The sequence below is a fragment of the Octopus sinensis genome, linkage group LG11, assembly GCF_006345805.1.
Source record: "Octopus sinensis linkage group LG11, ASM634580v1, whole genome shotgun sequence".
In the NCBI taxonomy this organism is placed as follows: Eukaryota; Metazoa; Mollusca; class Cephalopoda; order Octopoda; family Octopodidae; genus Octopus; species Octopus sinensis.
Window position 1 is genome coordinate 31,704,284 of NC_043007.1, and position 22,016 is coordinate 31,726,299.

The 22,016-nt window shown below is 41.1% G+C and overlaps 1 protein-coding gene across 1 annotated transcript; it reads right to left on the bottom strand.

The window, feature by feature from the left end:
• Positions 1-1,514: 1,514 nt before the first annotated feature.
• LOC115217472 (DNA replication complex GINS protein PSF1-like) lies at positions 1,515-21,958 on the bottom strand. The gene is made up of 7 exons (XM_029787179.2): positions 21,799-21,958; positions 18,312-18,376; positions 12,538-12,633; positions 10,674-10,764; positions 6,601-6,717; positions 4,865-4,939; positions 1,515-2,404 (listed from the first exon to the last, which is right to left on the bottom strand). The coding sequence occupies exons 1-7, from the start codon at positions 21,871-21,873 to the stop codon at positions 2,336-2,338; spliced, it is 588 nt and encodes a 195-aa protein (XP_029643039.1). The 5' UTR covers positions 21,874-21,958; the 3' UTR covers positions 1,515-2,335.
• Positions 21,959-22,016: the final 58 nt, after the last annotated feature.

The window sequence follows — 22,016 nt, forward strand, 5'->3', positions numbered from 1 at the left end:
TGTAGCTGTGATACCAATGCCGGTGGCACGTAAGAGAAACATCCGAACATGGCCGTAGCCAGCGCTGCCCGACTGGCACCTGTGCTGGTGGCACATAAAAAGCACCCACTACACTCACAGAGTGGTTGGCGTTAGGAAGGGCATCCAGGTGTAGAAACACTGCCAGATCAGACTGGAGCCTGGTGCAGCCTTCTGGCTTCCCAGACCCCGGTCGAACCGTCCAACCCATGCCAGCATGGAAAGCGGACGTTAAACGATGATGATGATGATATATATATAGATGCACACCCGTATATATGTGGGGGATTTCTGTGTGGAGGCACATGGCTTAGTGGTTAGAATGTTGGACTCATGATTGTAAGATTGTGATTTCAATTCCTGGGCTAGGCAACACATTGTGACCTTGAGCAAAACAATTCATTTGACACTGCTTGAGTCCACTCAGCTGGCAACAAAAAGACTGGCAGCCCATCCAGGTGGTGAGTCTACACATCACAGAAAGTGGTCCTATGAGTTGGGAAGGCTCTTTATCTTATGCATGGTTTATATATTCAGCCCAGCAGCTTTTCTCAATATCAGTGAATGTATCATTCCCTGTTTCCTATAATTGAAATTATAAGCACACAGCTGCAAGGACATGTGATTGACAAAGGCCCGAGAAGGCTGTCATGCATCTGCCATCCTCAGTAGCCACTGCTGAAGCAATTTTTCACCTCTCGCCAATATGTTGTGCGGTTTTTAACACGTTGAAAGACTTCATCTAAGACAAAAGCTACAGCATCTCGCTTGTTGAGTGTTAACCAATTTGATGGCATGTAAGATGCACTTTTTCCCCTCTGAAAAACTGAGTCAAAATAAAATCACCTCAGGTCCTCAAAGTTGGGATTCCCATAAACTTGTATGCACTACAAACCCCTTTTTTATGAATAAGTGCTGCATCTAATACGCCTGCACATCTTTTATACCATTAAGTACAGTAAATGTGATACATAGATGACTGTCTTTATCTTTTATGTTTTGTTTTCATTCATGAGACCGCGGTCATGCTGGGGCACCACTTTGAAGAAGTCTTAACCAAATGAATCGACCCCAGGACTTTTTTCTTTATCAAAACCTGGGACTTATTCTATCAGTCTCAAAACACACCAACACTGGTTGTCAAATGATGGTGGAGGGGCCAAACACACACACATGACGGGCTTTTTTCAGTTTACCAAATCCACTCACAAGGCTTTGGTTGGTCCGAGGCTATAGTAGAAGACACTTGTCCAAGGTGCCACGCAGTGGGAATGAACCCGGAACCATGTGGTTGGTAAGCAAGCTTCTTAACGCACACGTTTTTAATTTGAAGAAGCAGAGATTTTGGAAAACATTCTCATGGAAGGAAGAGCAGAGGGCAGTAAACCAAGAGAGAGGGAAAGAATATGACGGATGGACCATATCAAGAGCTGCTTGGACGAGAGTGGGCAAGGCAGTTGGAGGAGTTGCGCTGAAGCGGGAATGAGCTACGGGTGTACAATACATGATAATGATGTTTTTATTAACAACCAATGTTCAGAAACAAACTGAGTCAGAAAATCAAGATTTTGAAATGTTTATGAAAGACAACAACCTTGAGATTAAGATTCAAGATTTCTCAAATATACACTGTTTTAAGTTCAGCCTGTGAAAGTACATGATTGAGTACCGAACCTGACCAAGTTCAGTTCCTGTCTGTTGTTTTGACTTAGCAGTAATCAAGATAATCCTTTTGCAGAAATAACCATTCCAACAATATCCAGCAGATCAGATTTACAAAAACCATTCCATACATGCAGTGAAATAGTTTCAAATTTTGGCACAAGGCCAGCAATTTTAGAGGAGGCGGGGCGTAAGTAGATAATATCAACCCCCTGTGCTCAACAGGAACTTGTTTTATCAATCCTGAAAAGGATGAAAGATAAAGCTGAACTTGGTAGGATTTGAACCCAGAAGATAAAAACCGGAAGAAATGCAGTAAAGCATTTTCACCAACATGCTAATGATGCTGCCAACTTACAGCTTCATGCAGGGAAATGATGAAACTTGAACAAAAAAAAGTTTTAAAAGTGTCCTCATTTCCTGCACTTTCTAAGAAAAACATGGCATTCAAAAGATGGCAATCTCTTTCTCTAATTAAGAAATTATTTCATTAATACAATATATGTTTGTCCTGGGAATTAAAGGTTTGTGATGCATTGTGACGTATTTGGAACTAATATATCACATTTAAAGTCTATCTTCAGTTTTTAGATCTCAGGTTTTCACAGAAGGTTTGAAAAGAAGTAGAATGACGTACAGGGTTGAAGAAGGGCTTTCAGTTGGTGACATGTTCCAAGATGCCTTGTCGGATGAGATTTTCACATTCAGACCGTAAAAGGAAATGCTGAAAGAGAAAGGAAAATGAATATTAATTTAAGTGAAAGAAGGTAGAGGTATGGGAGGTGGGGTTTGGGACGTTTTGGCACAGCTGTTTTGGCACCACCTATTTGCCATCACTGATCCAATGCTGACTTATTTGACATCAGATGTTTTAATGTTGATCTCATTCTTTCTTTTCCTTCCTCTCTCTCCCCAAGGGTGAACATATTTCTCTGTGTGTATCAGAGGAAAAGGGTTTATGTCAATCGTGTTCAATTAATAAATTGTATTATCTCTGTCTCTTTCTCTCTGGGCATATTTCTCTTTACATGTTTGAGGAGAGGAAAATTGTTTATGTCAATCGCATTCAGTTAATAAACTGTAGCCATCTCCCTAGCCAGTTCCTGTCAAACCATCCAACCCATGCCAGCATGGAAGACGGGCATTAAATGATGAAGATGTTTCTTTCTCATCTCTTCTATCTATTTCTGCATGAGCATGTGCATGTATCTGCTTGCCTCCAGTGGGCAAGACAGGTTGAGTGCCCAGTCAACAGTGTCAAATTGTCAGCATCAAAACAGCCAACCCCAATCATCTCATTGCAGATAGGTGCATGTCTGTGTGCATCATTGCTTTCAGTGCCAAAAAACACTGTCACCAAAACAGGGTGAAAGACCAGTCAGCCATAGCAAATCAATCATTAGTGTCCAACAGTTACACCCAATCACCTCATTCTATATGTGTGCATATATACACACATATGTATGTATCATCATCATCGTTTAACGTCTGCCTTCCATGCTGGCATGAGTGGAATGGTTAGACAGGAACTTACCAGGCAGAACCCTGCACCAGACTTCTGCGACTGTTTTGGCAGGATTTTTACAGCTGGATGCCCTTCCTAACACCAACCACCAAGCAGAATGTATCATCATCATCATCATTGTTTAACGTCCGCTTTCCATACTAGCATGGGTTAGACGATTTGACTGAGGAATGGCAAACCAGATGGCTGCACCAGGCACCAGTCTGATTTGGCAGAGTTTCTACAGCTGGATGCCCTTCCTAATGCCAACCACTCCGAGAGTGTAGAATGTATGTGATATATATTTTTCATTTCATACCATGCATTCTCACAATCTCACAATTCAACTTAGCACTACAACAAAGTGCGGCCATCAGTGGAAATAATATTGGTTGTTTATTTAACTCCAGCTCACTCTCAACCAATCAAGCCTTGACCATCTCTCCTTATATTCAGACATTGTGTATGTCTTTGTTTTTTAAGACAATATGATGTGAGTTGAGGGAGATTTGATGCTGAGTCCCATGGGTTGAGCAGCAACGTAAAAGGCTCATTGGCTCAAATTAACTGTTTTCACCAGTACTTGTCTGTCATATTTTAGCCTCTCAACATCTAACATAAAGCCAAACCACCCCCTCTGAAATACTCTCCATCCCCACACTCAATTATATGGAGACTTCACTGATGTTGGTGCCACGAAGAAAAACACTGAACACACTGTAAAGTGGTTAGTGTCAGGAAGAGCATCCAGCCACAGAAAGCGTGCAAAAGCAGAAATAGGGGCTAGGTGCAGTCCCTTGGTTCACCAACTCCTGTCAAACCACTCATCCTATGTCAACATAGAAAAAGGGATGTTAAATGATATTCTTTTACTTGTTTCAGTCATTTGACTCCGGCCAGGCTGGAGCACCGCCTTTAGTTGAGCAAATCGACCCCAGGACTTATTCTTTGTTAGCCTAGTACTTATTCTATCGGACACTTTTTCTGAACTGCTAAGTTATGGGTACATAAACACCCCAGCATTGGTTGTCAAGCAATGTTGGTGGGGACGAACAGACACAAACATATACACACACACATACATATATATATATATATATATATATATATATATATATATATATATACACGACGTGCTTCTTTCAGTTTCCGTCTACCAAATCCACTCAAGGCTTTGGTTAGCCCAAGGCTATAGTAGGAGACACTTGCCCAAGGTGCTACGCAGTGGGACTGAACCCGGAACCATGTGGTTGGTAACCAAGCTATTTACCACACAGCCACTCCTGATGATAACAAATAGTTTGTGTAAGAACTGGACCAGATCAAACAGTCACTTATTTACAGCCCTTATATATATTTTAACCCTTCAGCATTCAAACCAGCCATATCTGGCCTAGATATTCCATTAGTTTTATGTTAAAACTGGCCAGATCCGGCCTCTCACACCTACCCTGTAATGCCATTCAAAAAAATGAAGAATAGCATCACTGAAACCTCAAAGCTATGAGATAAGCCACGGTTGATAGAAAACGATGTGAATAAAAAAAGGATTACATTTGAGAGATTAATCTGAATGCTCAAAGGTTAAACAGAATTAAGGATCGTTAACAAAATGAACCTCATTGTGTTATTAAACCTAATTAGGTCACACAAATTAAGAAATAAACACATAATACACACCTGATTATTTCTTTTTAAGACTACAATGTTTCCATCTTGAGTCTCGAATTCTCCATGGTCAACTAAACATCTCACCTGAAATGTGAAACGCTAAAAAATAACAGACCAACAGAAAAAAAACCAAGCAAGATTCAACCAAATCAAAAAATAAACCTAAATACTAAGCAAACAAAGATGAACCATTCCACTTCCATTGCGCATGCACATGCACGCACACACACATTCCCCCCCGTTTACATATACACACATATATTCACACAGAGCTGAAACGCTGTTTGATTTATTTTTTCAGCATACAATTTTCATCATCCCACTACCTAATATGACATCACCCCTTCCTTCCTTCCTTATTCATCTATCATCCCTCAACAAGAGCATTATTATAGTAGATTATCTTGGTAACCATGGGAGCTATCTAAAAAATACAAAGCCCAGCAACACCACCGGATCATTCTGCACATCTGTGTAATTTTTCATGCAATTCCACTCAGCCATTTGACCGTGAATCCCAAGACAAGAAAGAATCGCCCATGTCAAATTTATATGTATAGAGGCACGTAAAAAGCACCATTTGAGCGTGATCATTGCCAGCGTCACCTTACTGGCACATGAAAAAATATTCGAGCGAGGTTGTTGCCAGTGCCACTGGACTAGCTCCTGTGCAGGTGGCACGTAAAAATCACCATTTGAGCGTGGCCGTTGCCAGTACTGCCTGACTGGCCCTCGTGCTAGTGGCATGTAAAAGCACCCACTACACTCTCGGAGTGGTTGGCGTTAGGAAGGGCATCCAGCTGTAGAAATCTGCCAGATCAGATTGGAGCCTGGTGCAGCCATTTGGCTCACCAGTCCTCAGTGAAATCGTCCGACCCATGCCAGCATGGAAAGCGGACGTTAAACGATGATGATGATGAGGGAAATGGAAAATTGAGTTTGCAAGAATATTTATTCAACACAACGATCGTTTTGACCTGTCCTGCATCTGTGCCTTGCTGGAGGGATATTGTCCACTGGTAGATACAACACAACTAGTTGTACCACATCCCACTCACAAGGCACAGATACAAGATGGGTTGGAACAATCGTTGTGCTGAATAAAGATTCTTGCAAACTCCATTTTCTTTATTCATTATAAACTCAACAAACACTGCGGAATTCCTGATATAGATCCAGTGGCACTTACACAAAACCTGTGGATGACATTAGGTAGCCTAAACAGCAGAAGTGCTTTAATCAGCATACTACTAATCATATACCCAAATAATATATATATACACACACACATACGTGGAGGCACATGGCCTAGTGGTTAGAGCAGTGGACTCGCGGTTGAGGGATCGTGGGTTCGAATCTCAGACTGGGCGATGTGTGGGTTTATGAGCGAAACACCTAAGTTCCATGCGACTCCGGCAGAAGGTAATGGCGAACTTCTGCTGACTCTTTCACCACAACTTTCTCTCACTCTTTCCTCCTGCATCATGCAAGCTCACCTGCGACAGACCAGCGTCTGGTTCAGGTGGGGAACCTATACGCCAAGGAAACATTATGAACCAAGCATAGCTCAAGAAGGAACAACCAATATATACACACACACACAATGGGCTTTCACACAGTTTCCATCAAGCAAATCCACTCCCAAGGCATTGGTTGCATTGAGGCTATAGTAGAAAACACTTTCCCAAAAGGTGCCATGCGGTGGGATTGAACCTGAAAATTATTATAAGAGAAATGTAACATACCTCAATATATAAACTTTTAGGAGGTTGTATATCCTGAGTAAGATCGAGTCCGATGCCACCAGCAATATTCCGCATGTAGGTTGCTAACATCTTGTTATATCGGTTAAACCATTGCACCTGGGAAAAGAAAAACACCAAGAGGGTAATTAAGGTGGGCTTTGATCCTTTCAAAAACCATATTTTTAAGGAAATAATCAAGAATTTGGAAGGATTTGGGAAAATAGATAATATTTAGAAAAAAGCTTAAAATGTTTGCGCATAGGCGCAGACATGGTTCTGTGGTAAGAAGCTTGCTTCCCAACCACATGGTTCTGGGTTCAATCCCACCACGTGGCACCTTGGACAAATGTCTTCCACTATAATCTCGGGTCAACCAAAGCCTTGGGAGTGGATTTGGGTAGACAGAAACTGAAAGAAGCCCATCATGTACATATATATTATAGGTCCTGCAGTCAATTTCTTCAACTAAAGGCAGTGCTCCAACATGGCCACAGTCAAATGACTGAAACATGTAAAAGAGCATACAATTAAGATATAAATTTATATATGAACTGTATAAAAGAGACTTGAATCATAAAACCCGAGATGGACTTTGGCAGGTTGATACAAAAATGTTTAAATTAAAAACGAAGCTAAAGGTGTTATATATATATATGTATGTATATATATGTATGATGGTGTCTTACAAGTTATGTGGTGACCTATTCCAGTGATGGTGCATTGTAAAAAGCACCCAGTAGACTCTATAAAGTGGTTGACATTAGGAAGGGCATCCAACTGTAAAAACCATGACGGTGGAGCTTGGTGTAGCCCTCTGGCTGACCAGCTCCTGTTAAACCGTCCAACCCATGCCAGCATGAAAGACACATTAAACAACATCATCATCATCATCGTTTAACGTCTGCTTTCCATGCTGGCATGGGTTGGATGGTTTGACTGAGGATTGGTGAGCCAGATGGCTGGCTGCACCAGGCTCTAATCTGATCTGGCAAAGTTTCTACAGTTGGATGCCCTTCCTAATGATGATAATATATTCCTTTAGTAATTAAAGCCAGCCATATCAGACCCAAAATTCTGTTTTATGTTCAAACTGACCAGACCTGGCCAAAATATTCCACCGACTTTATATTCAAACCAACCAATTCTGGGCCAAATATTTGATCTGCTTTATGCTTCAACTGGCCAGATCCAGCCTCTCACACCTACCCTAGATAATTATTCTAAAAGTCAATATCATCAAAATCTTGAAGCAAGGAGATAATGATTAATTCAAAGCAATGTGAATAAATAAGCTTTACATCCAACAGAGTAATCTGAATGCTGAAGGGTTAGACATTTTGAAGCGACAAGGGAATGAACCAAAAAGATTAAATGGTTAATTTAGAAAGGAAGTTAAGGTGTTACATATAAAAAGGTGATATGCTCTGAAGCTACAACAGTCCAAGGCAGAAGTCTGAACGTTGCTACAAAGACAGCAGCAACATAGAAAATATGACAGTTGACTTGACTTGACTTGAGGCAGCATTCACCCGGGGTGGATTGAACTGGCTTCATTCATCCTCAATGCTGCATCTCTCACAAATGCCGACCAGGCCTGGCGATTTGAGGCAAACGGCCGTGTGATCTCCAACCACTCCTTATTCCAGTGGCAAACGCCGTAGATATGGGGGCCTAGGTTGGGTTCCGGATCAGCCTTAACTGTCATCAGCCAGGTTTTTCATGGTCCACCACATTGCTTTCGCCAACCCTGAAGGGGAGCTGGGGCAATTGCTTCATAGATGAATTCTCCTGGTTGACGATGGAGGACATGACCCAGCCAATGCAGACGTCTCGTTAGGAAGACTTGTCGGAGGGAGGTGGCTTTTGGAATTCCAGATCTCTGATGCATGAAGAAACACAGGCACTAATGATGCACACTCTCTCCAAATATAACAGTTGGGAGAGAAATAGAATAAAGCAATTTAACATTTTTGAATTATTTCATTTCTAAATTTTACTTTCCTACACTAACAAACACTCAAATTTGTATATTTACTTCATGATTTGTTTATCACTACTTTGGCAAGTACAGCATAAAAAATGCTTTGCTAAAGAGGTGAAATTAAGACTGAAACACTTTGAGAGTTATCTCCCATACATGCAGGAAAATATACTAACCATTGATTAATTTTTTTCTTTCTTTTCAATGAACTTATTAAAACCGTACACATTAATACTAACTTTGGTATTTGCAGCAGATATTTGAAACTAGGAATTCTGAAAACCTTAGTTTCAAGGCTAACTTGTTGAATAAATTTGTTAAAAAAAAAAAGCACCCTCTACACTCAGAGTGGTTGGTATTAGGAAGGGCATCCAGCTGTCGAAACACTGCTAGATCAGATTGGAGCCTGGTGCAGCCCTCTGGTTCGCCAGTCCTCAGTCAAAAATCGTCTAACCCATGCTAGCATGGAAAGCAGACGTTAAATAATGATGATGTTAAAAGGCTAACTTATTAAATTTTTTAAAAAATAAATGATCGAGATTTTTAATCAACCAATCAAAATATTACCGATTACAGTTTATGCATTTAATCCCCACAAAATTTTAATCTATCCTGATTGGTTGAATCAAATGCAGTATTTTGAATATTTTACTTTGATTGGTGGAAAGTGATCTCCCCTTGTTTACAAATAATCTCCAGAGAATAATGTGGATTTAACGAGTCTGAACTACCATGAAATAAGCAGGCGATTTGTGATAGCGTTTTTACTGAGTATTCATAGGTTTTTAATGGATTAACATTAATTTATTAAATTACTATTAATCTAGTAGATACAGTCCTGTTCTCCAGCAGCAAATGAAAAAAAAGTTATTCTGGTTGAAGTTATAATGCCTTGGAGGAAAAAGAAAAATTACTAGGACTTAGTCAACAAGGGATTGTACATGGCCCCATTCCCTATAGAAGTCAGCTTTCCAGTTAGACAGGCCAACAAGGCACAAGGGGTAACATGTGGCTTCATTCCCATTTGAAATCGGCTGCCGGGGCTTTCCAGGTACATAAATGCACTGTCTTCTGCGGAAGAAAGGTCTGGAATCCAGACAACTGAAAGAAAGCCACCAAGGAGAATAGGTACAACAGCTGGAACCACTGCTGTTGCTGTGGTTGACAAGAGAACACAGGTGGAACACCTCTGCAGATGAAAACCTATACAGTCCTCACTGCCCCACTCAGGGCGAAAGGTACAGGCTAGGGGGCAAAAATACTTGTGACCCTGAGATACCAGCTGATGATACAGAAAGGTTTCCAACATTGTGAGGGATTCAGTAAAAGAGCTTGCCAAACCCCTGATTATCTCCTGCAGTTTCCGCATGAAGCAAAGCATCTCTGCTGTTGATTTCACCATGTTAAACACTAACTAAATTTTATTACTCACTATGGTTTACCCCCTAACAACACCCTATGAAAAATACTTACATATGGTAATTTAGAAAAGAAAATTAATAACCAGTAGACAAGGGGTAATTCCCAAGACTTATGTAGGTCAGGGATGAGAAACCTGTGACCAACTGAAAGAAATCCAGCCCCGCACACACAAGTCTGGTACTTGATTTATCAGTCTCTTTTCCAGAAATCTTAAATTCCGAGAATATAAACAAACCAACACTGGTTGTTAGTTGCTGGTTGGGGAACAGACTCAATAATATGTACACTTTATTTGTGTGTATTTGTGTATATGCACCCAAACATACACAGACACATATAACATATATATCATCATCATCATCTACAGTCTGTTTTTCCATGTTGGCATGGGTTGGATTGTTTGACTGGAACCAGTAAAATGGAGAGGTGCCCCAGGTTCCAGTCTGATTTGGCATGGTTTCTACGGCTGGATGCCCTTCCTAACAACAATCACAATACTGGAATATATTTTCTGTTGATTTTAAGTTTATAGATTTTATACAGAATTGAAAACCAGCACTACAAGTTCCAATGTTACATAAACAATGCAACTGAAGATAGTGGAAACAGGTAAAAAGGTGTATATGCACATTTCAAGGGTCACATTAGACAAGTGCTTAAAACCACTTACCTCACGTTCACACATATTGTAACGGATCTCGGCAGGAAGAACACTACCAAATTCCCAGCGCATTTGTTGTATATTCCTTAGTCTTTTATACCTGCAGATACAGAAAACGGTATCAGTTGTTTACACAGAGTCTGTTGCATTCAAAACAAAGATTTGACCTACTGTATTTTAACCTGTATAAGGAACCCCTTTTCTGGTCAAAAATTAGGTTAAAAAAATATGGGGTTTTTTTATACATGGATAGTATTATAATCCCTTACAAAACCTTTTTTCCGAATTTTAAGCCCTCCAAATTAAGGGGTTCCTTATACACGTTAAAATATGGTAAGTTTCTTATTTCTTTATTGCCCACAAGAGGCTAAACATAGAGGGGATAAACAAGGACAGACAAAGGGATTAAGTCTATTACATCGACTCAAGTGCATAAAGAATGGAAGGTAAAGTCGACTTTGGTGGAATTTGAAATCAGAATGTAACGGCAGACAAAATACTGCTAAGCATTTTACCTGGCTTGCTAACGTGTCTGCCAGCTCACCACCTTTATATGGTAAGTTTGTTCCTCAATATACACAGGTGTTGGCATGGTTGTGTGGAAACAAGTTTGCTTTCCAACCACGTGGTTTCAGGTTCTGTCCCACTGCAGGGCACTTTAAGCAAAGTGTCTTCTTTTATAGCACTGGGCCAACCAAAGCCTTATGAGTGAATCTCTCTCTTCTATTTTTTTATATTTTTAGAAGGATCAAAGTTATTTCCCAAGCCATAAGGCCAGTTACCTAGATTCTGTGGCAAATGTCTCTCCTCCTTGGACAGGACATCGGTCCATCGCAGGATTACTGATTTTTGCCAGCTGAGTGGACTGGAGCAATGAGAAATGAAGTGTTTGCTCAAGAACACAACTCAGTACCCAGCCCAGGAATTGAAACCATCATCACACGATCATGAGTGCAATGCTCTAACTACTAAGCAATGCACCTCTACTATGAGCAGATCCTGTAGAGGGAGACTGAAAGAAACCCATTGTGTGTGCATGCATCTACTGCAACAGCTGCATTTCATCCATCTGTGACATGTCATAGAATGCTTCACACCCTACAATGTAAGAAAAGGGTGTGGGGCCAAGTTCAGGCCTGGCTGTGTGGTTAAGAAGCTTGCTCTGCAACCACATGGTTTCAGGTTCAGTCCCACTGCACAGTACCATGGCCAAGTGTTTTCTACTACAGCCCTGGGCTGACCAATGCCTTGTGAGTGAATTTGGCTGAGAGAAACTGTGTGGAAGCCCTAATACAAGGGCTTCCATGTGTGTGAGGTGATGACAAGTGACCGAGACGTATGGTCCTAAGTTGTGCTTGAGAAGACCAGTCAGGCCAAGTGGTGCCACGTGACTGGTACCCATTATACTCTTGGCGTGGTTGTTGTTAGGAAGGGCATCCAGCCATAGGAACCATACCAAATCAGATTGGAACCTTGTACAGCTCTCTGGCTTACCAGTTCCAGTCAAACTATCCAACACATGCCAGCATGGAAAAGCAGACACTAAATGATGATGATGATGATGATATATATGTTATATGTGTTTGTGTATGTTTGGGTGCATATACACAAACACACACAAATATAGTGAGCGTATCACTGTGTCTGTTCCCCAACCAGTGACTAACAACCAGTGTTGGTTTGTTTATATTCCAAAAATTTAAGACTTCAGGAAAAGAGACTGATAGAACAAGTACCAGACTTGAGGGAGAACCAAAGAAAAAAAAACCCCAAGGGATCAATTTGTTCAACCTACAAAGCCATGCCCCAGCATGGCCACAGTCCAATGACTGAAACAAGTAAATTGTAAAAAAAAAATAAAAGGTATATTTACAGGTAAGTTAGAAGACATCGTTTGTTTCTTTCAAGAGCAGCATGCCGGACCTGGACACTGGAGAACAAACCAGCTTCTCCGGCCACGGTGTCGTTCCTAGGATGAGACGCAAAATAGTTGCCAATTAATATGAAGAAAATTTTAAAAAAAGCAGATCATAAAGAAAATATTCATTTGCTGGAGAAGATGTTTGTGTAATTGCCATTGTTAGTTTTGTCAAAAGACCAACACAGAACCCATTATATGCAGTAAATAAAGGTTCTGTTAATTGTTCGTGAATGTTGTTAATTACTTCTTGGCGCAGCCTTAGGAAAAGCATTTTCACTCACCAACAAAACCCATCACACTTGTAAACTAAATACAGAAATCTTTATATATAAAAGTAAGGTTGTGTGTCTGTCTGTCTCCTACGATTTAGATTCCTAACTACTCCCACATTTTGCGGTGCAGTTTAACCAAAACCGGGTATCTTATAGTCGTGATTCATATCAAGCCCTTCTGGGTATTAGCGCGCGTCTACGATGAGTCTACGATTTAAAAAAAAATTTACCATCATTTTTTTCCATTTTAATGCATTTTTTCGCTATTATATAAGGGGAAGTAACTCTCTAAAAATGTCTACGATGAGTCAACGATTTAAAAAAAAATTTACCATCATTTTTTTTCCATTTTTAATGCATTTTTTTGGTTATTTTTTGGCTATAACTCTCTAAAAATGCTTATATAGTTATTTCCCTTACAAACCCGAGCAACGCCAGGCGATACTGCTAGTAATTTATATTCATATACGAGGGAGTGCTGAAAAGTTCCTGGCTTTGGGTAAAAGAAAAATACTGGAGGATCAGTTAATTATGATTTTATTCAACATATTCTCCTCTCAGATTCACACTTATTGCAGCAGTCCTTCAGCTTTTCTAAACCCTGGACAAAAACTCAGAAGGTTGGACCTCCAACCAAGCCTTTCATGATCCCTTTAAAGCCAGGAACTTTTCAGCAACCCCTCATCTCTCTCTATATAAACGGCAGTTTGTCTGTGCGTGTTTCTGTGTGTCTGTTTGCTTGTACCCTCACCCTGACCACGGCTTTCAACCGATTCTGATGAAACTTGACACACACATAGCCCAATGCCATAATTCAAAACTAACGCAGCGAAAATTTTGAAAAGTTCCCCCAGTTCTGAAAAAAATCGATAAATTCGACATGGGGTCGACAATCAGAAACACGAACCACAAACTGTCTAGGGGACGCAACTCCACCTTTTTTAACTAAAAAAAAAATTTACCATCATTTTTTTCCCATTTTTTTGCTGTTTTTTGGCTATAACTCTCTAAAAATGCTTTATAGTTATTTCCCTTACAAACCTGAGCAACGCCGGGCGATACTGCTAGTATATATATATATACTAGCAGAGATATCTGGCGTTGCCCGGTTACATTTAATTGAAGAATTAGACTTTTCTGTTATATATATGTGTGTGTGTGTGTATCCATACACACACACACATATATATGTATATTAATATAAATACATGTAAGTACATGAAGTTTGTTAAAAAAAAGGGGATCATGTATATACCTCCTGGCTGTTGAGATTATAACACCTCGTTGTAAACAATGTTCCTTGTTTTTCCTTGTGGAGCATATACAAAAAGGTTTCTTTTGGTTCCTACTCTTGAGCAGCTAACATACAGTTGCCCATGCGAGAAGCAGGGCTCTTCCAAGAGAAGACCAGCTACAGAGAGGGTTTGACCCTGAGATTTGTTAATGGACATGGCAAAGCTGACACGAAGGGGGAATTGCAGTCTTCTGAATGTAAATGGAATTTCTGCTCCTGATGGAGTAAGAGGAAATCTTGGAATAAAGACATCATCACCTTTTCCACATCCAGAAAGAATGATCGCCTCGATAACGTGTGACATCATTTTCTTTGTCACCAGTCGTGTTCCATTGCAAAGTCTTGGTGGTTCCAGATTGCGGAGTAGCATTACAGGAGATCCGACTTTAAGTGCTAATATGTGTGGAGGTAGTCCAGGAGGCTCCAGTGAATTGAGAAATTCCACCACCATCACCACCACCAACAACAACAGCAACAATATCATCGTTTTGCCGTCTACCATAACTGCCAACAACAACACCACTACTACAACCTCAACCACTACAAGTGACACCAACACTACCACCAAAAACAAATCCAATTTTGCACAAGCGTTAAAAATAAAAAAAGACAATACTAAACTTCAAACGTTTGTCTTCGGATAATATTTTTTACGTAAAAGTTGTGCAACAACTAAAACATTCGGTTGTGCAAATTCTTTGCATGGGAAACCTGCCTTTGTGTGGCGTGTTTCCCGATTTTGTAAATTTGCTTTCGGCTTTCTTAGCCATTTCTGTTTTGGCGACTTCAAAGCCATGAAGTCGTTGTTCTAAAAGAAGGCTGGTCTCCTTGACAACGCTTACGACGTTGATTTCCCAACCCTGCCTTCCCCACAGCTTCATGAAGGAGAGAGGAAGGGGAGGAGCAACACAGGTGCAGGTGCGAGCATGGACGCCAACATCGCCACCACTACCACCTCCGCATTCGCTATTTTTACCGCCGCCGCCACCAACACCACCACCATACTATACCGCTGCTCTCTCCTTTTGGCTACTAAATCTATTACCATCGCCATACAATATTGCCTTCAAAAGTTTGTGTTTGGATAATATTTTTTACGTAAAAGTTGTGCAACAACTAAAGCATTCGGTTGTGCAAATTCTTTGCACGGGAAACCTTCCCTGTGTGACGTATTTCCCCATTTTGTAAATTCGTTTTCGGCTTTCTTAACCATTTTTGTTTTGAGCATGGCAACTTCAAAGCCATGAAGTCGTCGGGGAAAAGGTCACTGGTCTCCTTGACAACGCTTACGACGTTGATTTCCCTACCCTGCCTTCCCCACTGCTTCACGAGGGAGGGAAAGAAGGGGAGGAGCAACACAGGTGCAGGTGTGAGCATGGACGCCGACACACGAAGAATTGGAAGAACCCAGACGACAGCTTCACAAACGACGACGACAACGCCGCCGACGCCACCGCCACCACCACCACCACCACCAAAGCAGGTTATGAGCATGTGGAAGGCCCCTTTTTTGCCACTCGATTGTGTACATGTCACATTGTATGGGCCCAAAGACTTGCCCTTTTTGTATGAGCTTCATGAGAGAGATTAACTTCAGATGGAAAACTCGGGCGTTGAGATTCCGGTTCGAATGTAAGGCAGGTTTGAAAGTGTTCCCAGCAGTTATTAGTTGTAGTGGTAGAGTGTTTATGCCAAATATGTACGTATGCATGTATATATATGTATGTATATATATGTATGCCTGTATATATGTACAAAATCCATTGAGAAGGCTTTTGTTGGTCTGGGGTTACAGCAGAAGACACATGCCAAGTCACCACACAGTGGGACTGAACCCAGGACCATGTGTTTGGAACGTAGTTTGTTACTATACAGCCACACCTGCCCCTATGTATGTGTGTGTGTGTGCGTATGTGTAGATATATTATGCATGTATATATGTGTGTATATATGTGTATATATGTGTACATATTACATGTACATCTATATACTCTTTTACTTGTTTCAGTCATTTGACTGTGGCCATGCTGGAGCACCGCCTTTAGTCGAGCAAATCGACACCGGGACTTATTCTTTGTAAGCCCAGTACTTATTCTATCGGTCTCTTTTTGCCGAACCGCTAAGTGACGGGGACGTAAACACACCAGCATCAGTTGTCAAGCAATGCTAAGGGGACAAACACAGACACACACACATACATACATATATACGACAGGCTTCTTTCAGTTTCTGTCTACCAAATCCACTCACAAGGCTTTGGTCGGCTCGAGGCTATAGCAGAAGACACTTGCCCAAGGTGCCACACAGTGAGACTGAACCCGGAACCATGTGGTTGGTTAGCAAGCTACTTACCACACAGCCACTCCTACGCCTATATATAGACATCTACACATAAAATACAAAATACAAAGTTATATCTTGATATCGCTAGTGATAACAATACTCAAAATATATAACAGACTGGAATTGTAGGCCCGTCTCTTGCAATTTCGATCAATTGGATCTTGGCCTCCCTCTTGTATAGAAGTGTACGGCTGCAGTGAAATTCATTTTTGGACTTTCTTCTCTGGAAGGCATTTTAACAAAAATGTTTCCGTAAAGACGGTGAAAATATTGTCAATTTCCCCAAACAGGGACACAATTCAATTTTAAAACAATAACCAAAGCCCCTTCTCCGAAAGGGGGAGGGTTACGGTTTACAATTATTTAACAAATGCAACATAACAACATTTCCCTGACGAGGAACCAACAAACGTGATTACAATAGTCAAACAGTAATAATAATAACAACAAACCTTTTTAATGTATTCCCATTTGTGTGAAACCACTTATTCAAGTTCAAGTCATTGATGCAATTTTATACGAATTGCTAATACACACACACATAATAAGGGTGAAAAATTGAATATTAATTTGATTAATATGAATTGAAAACCATTGGTGTAGCATATAAGACCACAGCGGATCTTCTTCTAGCAAAAAGGATGACCACTATTAATGGTTCATCCCTGTTATATAATACTTTCATTTTAATAGTTTCAGTATTAAAATGGAAGTGTCTGCATTACAATAGAGAGATGTTTTTGTTTCACTTTTAACACATAATACTGAAATAGTGGAGAAGATATGATATTGCTGTGGGGTCACCCTAAGGAAAAAGTTAACATTTTTTTTTTGCCAATGACACTCCCCGGACCTTAAGTAAGGCATGTGTAAATTTGAATGAAATTGGTTGTGTAGTTCTCAAGTCTTAGGGAAACACACAGACAGACAGACACACATTCTCAGTTTTATATATATATATATATAGATATATACATTAAAACCACATTTAATGTGGTTTTAGAGTCAAGTTTTGGCTGCTATTTCCAGCGTGATGGTATCTCTTAGATACCCTAAATTATAATTTTAATAATAATTATTACCTTTGAAGGTTTTTATTCCCTTGCTAGCCACTTGATAGGTTCGATATTTAAATAACAATCTTATCCTTATTTATATAAATTTATATATATATATATACCCCAAGGAAGGGTATCAAAAAGGGCACTGGACCACTTGAGGGACTCCATTCCTTGATTTGCTGCCAAGGTTGACTCTCCTGACAGTTCTCTTTTCCCAAGGCTCAAGGTGATGAAGGTTTGCGCTTGGAGTTTCTTCCATAACTTGCTAATTAACCCATAGCCAAGGCCCTGACAGGTGCTAGGAGATGGTTCCACACCCCTCAAAACCCTGAAACTACCAAACCAGGGACCTACCACCAGATGCAGTTTAACCCTTTAGCATTCAGATTATGCAGCCAAATACAAGGCTCATTATTGCCAATTCTTTTCAGTTAATTACAAATTATCTCAAAGATTAAAAATTTTTATGATGTGATTGTTCGTTTTTTAGAATGACATTGTAGGGTAGGTGCAAGAGGCTTGACCAGACCAGTTTCAACATAAAACAGGTAGAATATTTGGGCCAGATATGACCAGTTTAAATGCTAAAAGGGTTAAAGTCATACTCAGGACAACTATTAATATTATTAGGTCATTAAGTTGAGTTGTGTGACTTGCTCAACAATACTGTTCAATGCTGAAATTTATTTTGAAGATGACTTTGAAAATATTGAAAATAAAGCAAAAACCTTCTATTACCAAAAATGAATAACTTACACATCTTTCTGGTTGAGTTCATAAAGTGTTTTCATTTCATCAAGTATCTGCCGGATGCAATCCTCCTACAGAAAATAATCACAAAATACAAATAATAAAATACGTTATAGTTCAAAGAATTTCACAAAAAAACATTCAATTCTTTATTTTACCATGATCTACATGTCATCATTCTTCTCCTCATTATTATTTGATGTCCATGTTCCATGCTGGCATGGGTTGGATGGTTTGACAGTTGGATGTTCAATAGACAGACAGATAGATAGATAGATGATAGAGAGATAGACAGACAGATAGATAGATAGATGATAGAGAGATAGACAGACAAATAGATGGATAGATAGATGGAGGGATAGATAGACAGACAGATAGATAGATAGATAACTTTTTTTATTGGCCACAGAGGGGACAAATACAAATGTAGAACTTTTCTTTTCGAAGATGGAAAAGGAAAAATAAAAATAAAGGAAACAAATGTAAAATTTCAATCAAAAGGAATCGGAAAAAAAAGCGATCAAAAGGGATCGTGTATCACAGAAAGAAAATATTTATTTTTTTTTTTAAAGTAACAAACAAGATTATTAGGTTCATCCGAGGAAAGAAAAACCTACAGAAAAGACCACGGTAACCTCAGGCAGGGAGGAAATAAACACATGAGAGCAAAGTGCTCTCTCTCTCTTACGATTTACAGGATCATGATCAAAATGGTTTCGTCACTCGCACGCACCATCTTTGCTACATTCACCCACCTTTTTTTGAAACTTTCACGAGACGAAACCTGCCTTTCCAAGTGGTACTTGAAAAAGTTGATGACCGATTGGCCATAGAGGTAAGTGTTTGTCTCTAATCCTTTCACTCGAGTCCACCACACACATTCTTTCACCATGGCCACCAGTACAATGAAGACTGCCTTGCCTTCCTGGTTGAGGGAAGGGGGCGAAGCAATGTACACGATAGATTCGGCCGACAGGCGGACTTGTCCCACATGTGACCGAAGCCGTTTGGCATAAGCCCACAGGTCCGAAATGGTTGGACACTGCACGAGTGCGTGCAGAACAGTTTTGTCGCTCTGACCGCATCTCGGGTGAGTCAGTCCAGTGTGTCTCAAACCGAGCCTGTAGAGCTTATCCTGAACAGGTAATGCTTCTCGATAGCACTGCCAGGCCAGGGATCTTTGGTGATTGTCCATAGGTCCTGGCCCGAAAGTTGTCCTGAACAAGCGAGTCAGGTGTCTCTCGTTGACGCCCAGATTCTGCACAAGAACGTCGTCGCACCTCCCCTCCACTAATCCTCTATAGAACGCCTTTATTGTAATGAAGTCGCACAAGATTGGTCCCGGACGGCAGAGTTGCTTGAGAGCAAGGTGACACTCACAGTGCCATTCGCCTAGCCTCGGTCTCTGTTTGATCCACGATTGTAGTTCAGCCAAGGAGACGAGCTGCGGGAAAGTGCATTGCACAAAAGGCGACCACACCTGTTCACCATCATCTATGAAGCACCGGAGATGTCGCAGTCTCAGTACATGTCTGCGCACCATCGACCACAGGCATACCTAGCCCTCCATTTAGCAGGTGTTGACAGCAAATAGATCGCCTAACCATCGGAACACTTCCCTTCCACAGGAAGCGGAATAGTATGCGTTCCAGTTTGGTGATGGTAGGGTCGGGACAAGGCACAACGGTACCCGATGACAGATGCGATGTATGCGTTCACCACCTCCGCCCAACCTTTTAGGGATAGCTTCCTCTCAGCCCATTGCTGGGTGAGAGTGGTTACCCTAGTCGTTATTTCGCCCCAGTTCTTCTCCATTTGGAGGTCCGGACCGAACCAGACTTCGAGCAATTTAACCGGTCCGTCGGTCCAGTGTCCCATGAAGACGCTGTTGGGTGGCATGGGCTTGCTTCTCCAGGTGCCGAGCTGCAAGCTCACTGACTTTTCCCAGTTAATTTTTGCTCCCATTACCGCTTTGTATTCTTTTAGTGTCTCGCCGACCAGGTCAATGTGCTTGTGGCTTGACACTATGATGGTGACGTCGTCCACATATGCAGACATGCTCCTCCCGCATCCCAGCTCTTGTGGGATGCCCCTCAGCGTCGCCAGTTTCCGCAGTAGTGGCTCAAGAGTCAATACATACAGAAGCGATGAGAGGGGGCATCCTTGACGAACCGAACGCATGATGTTAAAAGGTCTGGATAGATGACCATTTACGCGAACTACAGAGCGGATGCCGCTGTATAAGGCAGCGATCCAACCGAAACCAGCCACTTTAAGGCTTTTGATTGATCCAAATTGATCAGCGCCCCACCCATGCCAGGATCTTTAACTACCCTGTCTATGATGTAGCGCATCCGATAGAGGTTGTCATGGATACTCCTACCTGGCACGGTGCACGTTTGCGCCTTGTTGACGAGTTTCTTGATGACAAGTGCCAACCTCTCGGCTAACACCTTGGCCAAAATATTCAAATCTGCGTTGAGCAGAGTGATGGGCCTGAAATTATCTATGACGTACCCCTTGTTTGGATCCTTCTTTAGCAGTGCCACTGCTCCTTGCTTTACAAAGGCGGGGATACTCCCGTTTTGCTGCCAGTTGCAGTAGACAGCTGCCAAGACGCCTCCAAACAAGTCTGGCATATAAAGTTCGAAGGCAGACCATCCAAGCCTGGTGACTTGTGTCTCGCGCAGCCTGCCATCGCATCCCGTACGTCCGCGGCTGTGATGGATTTTTCAAAACACTCCGCCTCTCTTGCTGAGAGTCGTGGCAGGGCATGCAGGTAGGCACTGAAGTCCACTCTGCATTGTGACCCACCACTTAATCCCAAACAGTTGGGTAAAGTATTGTTGAAAAGCCTCACACATCCTTTTAGGCTCGAGTAATTCACGCCCTGTTCATTTGTGTGTAAAAATTGGAACAAAATGTGTGCAATAGAAGGTCGAAAAAAGGGGTTACCTGCGGAGTCGATGCGACATCACGTCAGTCAGATAGACAGACAGACAGCCCCTCCCCACCGATATACAGTTTACACATATTTATACATGGAGGATTCTTTTTTTTTTATCGCGGGTGTCCCTGACTTGCAGCGTGTGCATGCATCCGTCTAACTAGCGCGGGTGCACGCGTTAGGTCCACTCTTCTTAAGTAATACCTCTTCAAAGTGCTTTCGTCACCATTTGTAATCGCATCAATGACATACCCTCCACGTCTCTATATTATCTAGTGCTAACGAGAGAACGATATAACTTGTCTGTCGTTACTTAACCTGCTGGAAATAACAGCCAAATCTACCTCACACAATATCCTGTCGTCAAAAAAATAGGGAAGACGCATTAGATAATATGATTTGGGATCTGTTCAGATTTTAGACACCCTCCGAAATATGGGCCACATTTGACCAGAAGTCTTCACACTCAAGACAGCCCTGGAGCTAAAGAATAATTAATAATAAAAAAAAAACACCTGGGGTTAATATAAATATAGCTTAACTTACATTGTATGGTGATAAAGTCCCGCTAGAAGCTCTAGAAAGTTCCTTAATCAGTTCCAAAGCTTTGTTACCCAACATTGTCCCGAAATAGAATCGCAACTCATTCAAACTTCTTCCACAGTTGCCGCCTTTTTTCACGTAACCTCCTCATGTCGCTTAGGTATTAAAGAAAAAGGCAGAATGATTCTCTATAAATTGAAAATTATTTTAAAAGATGAAAA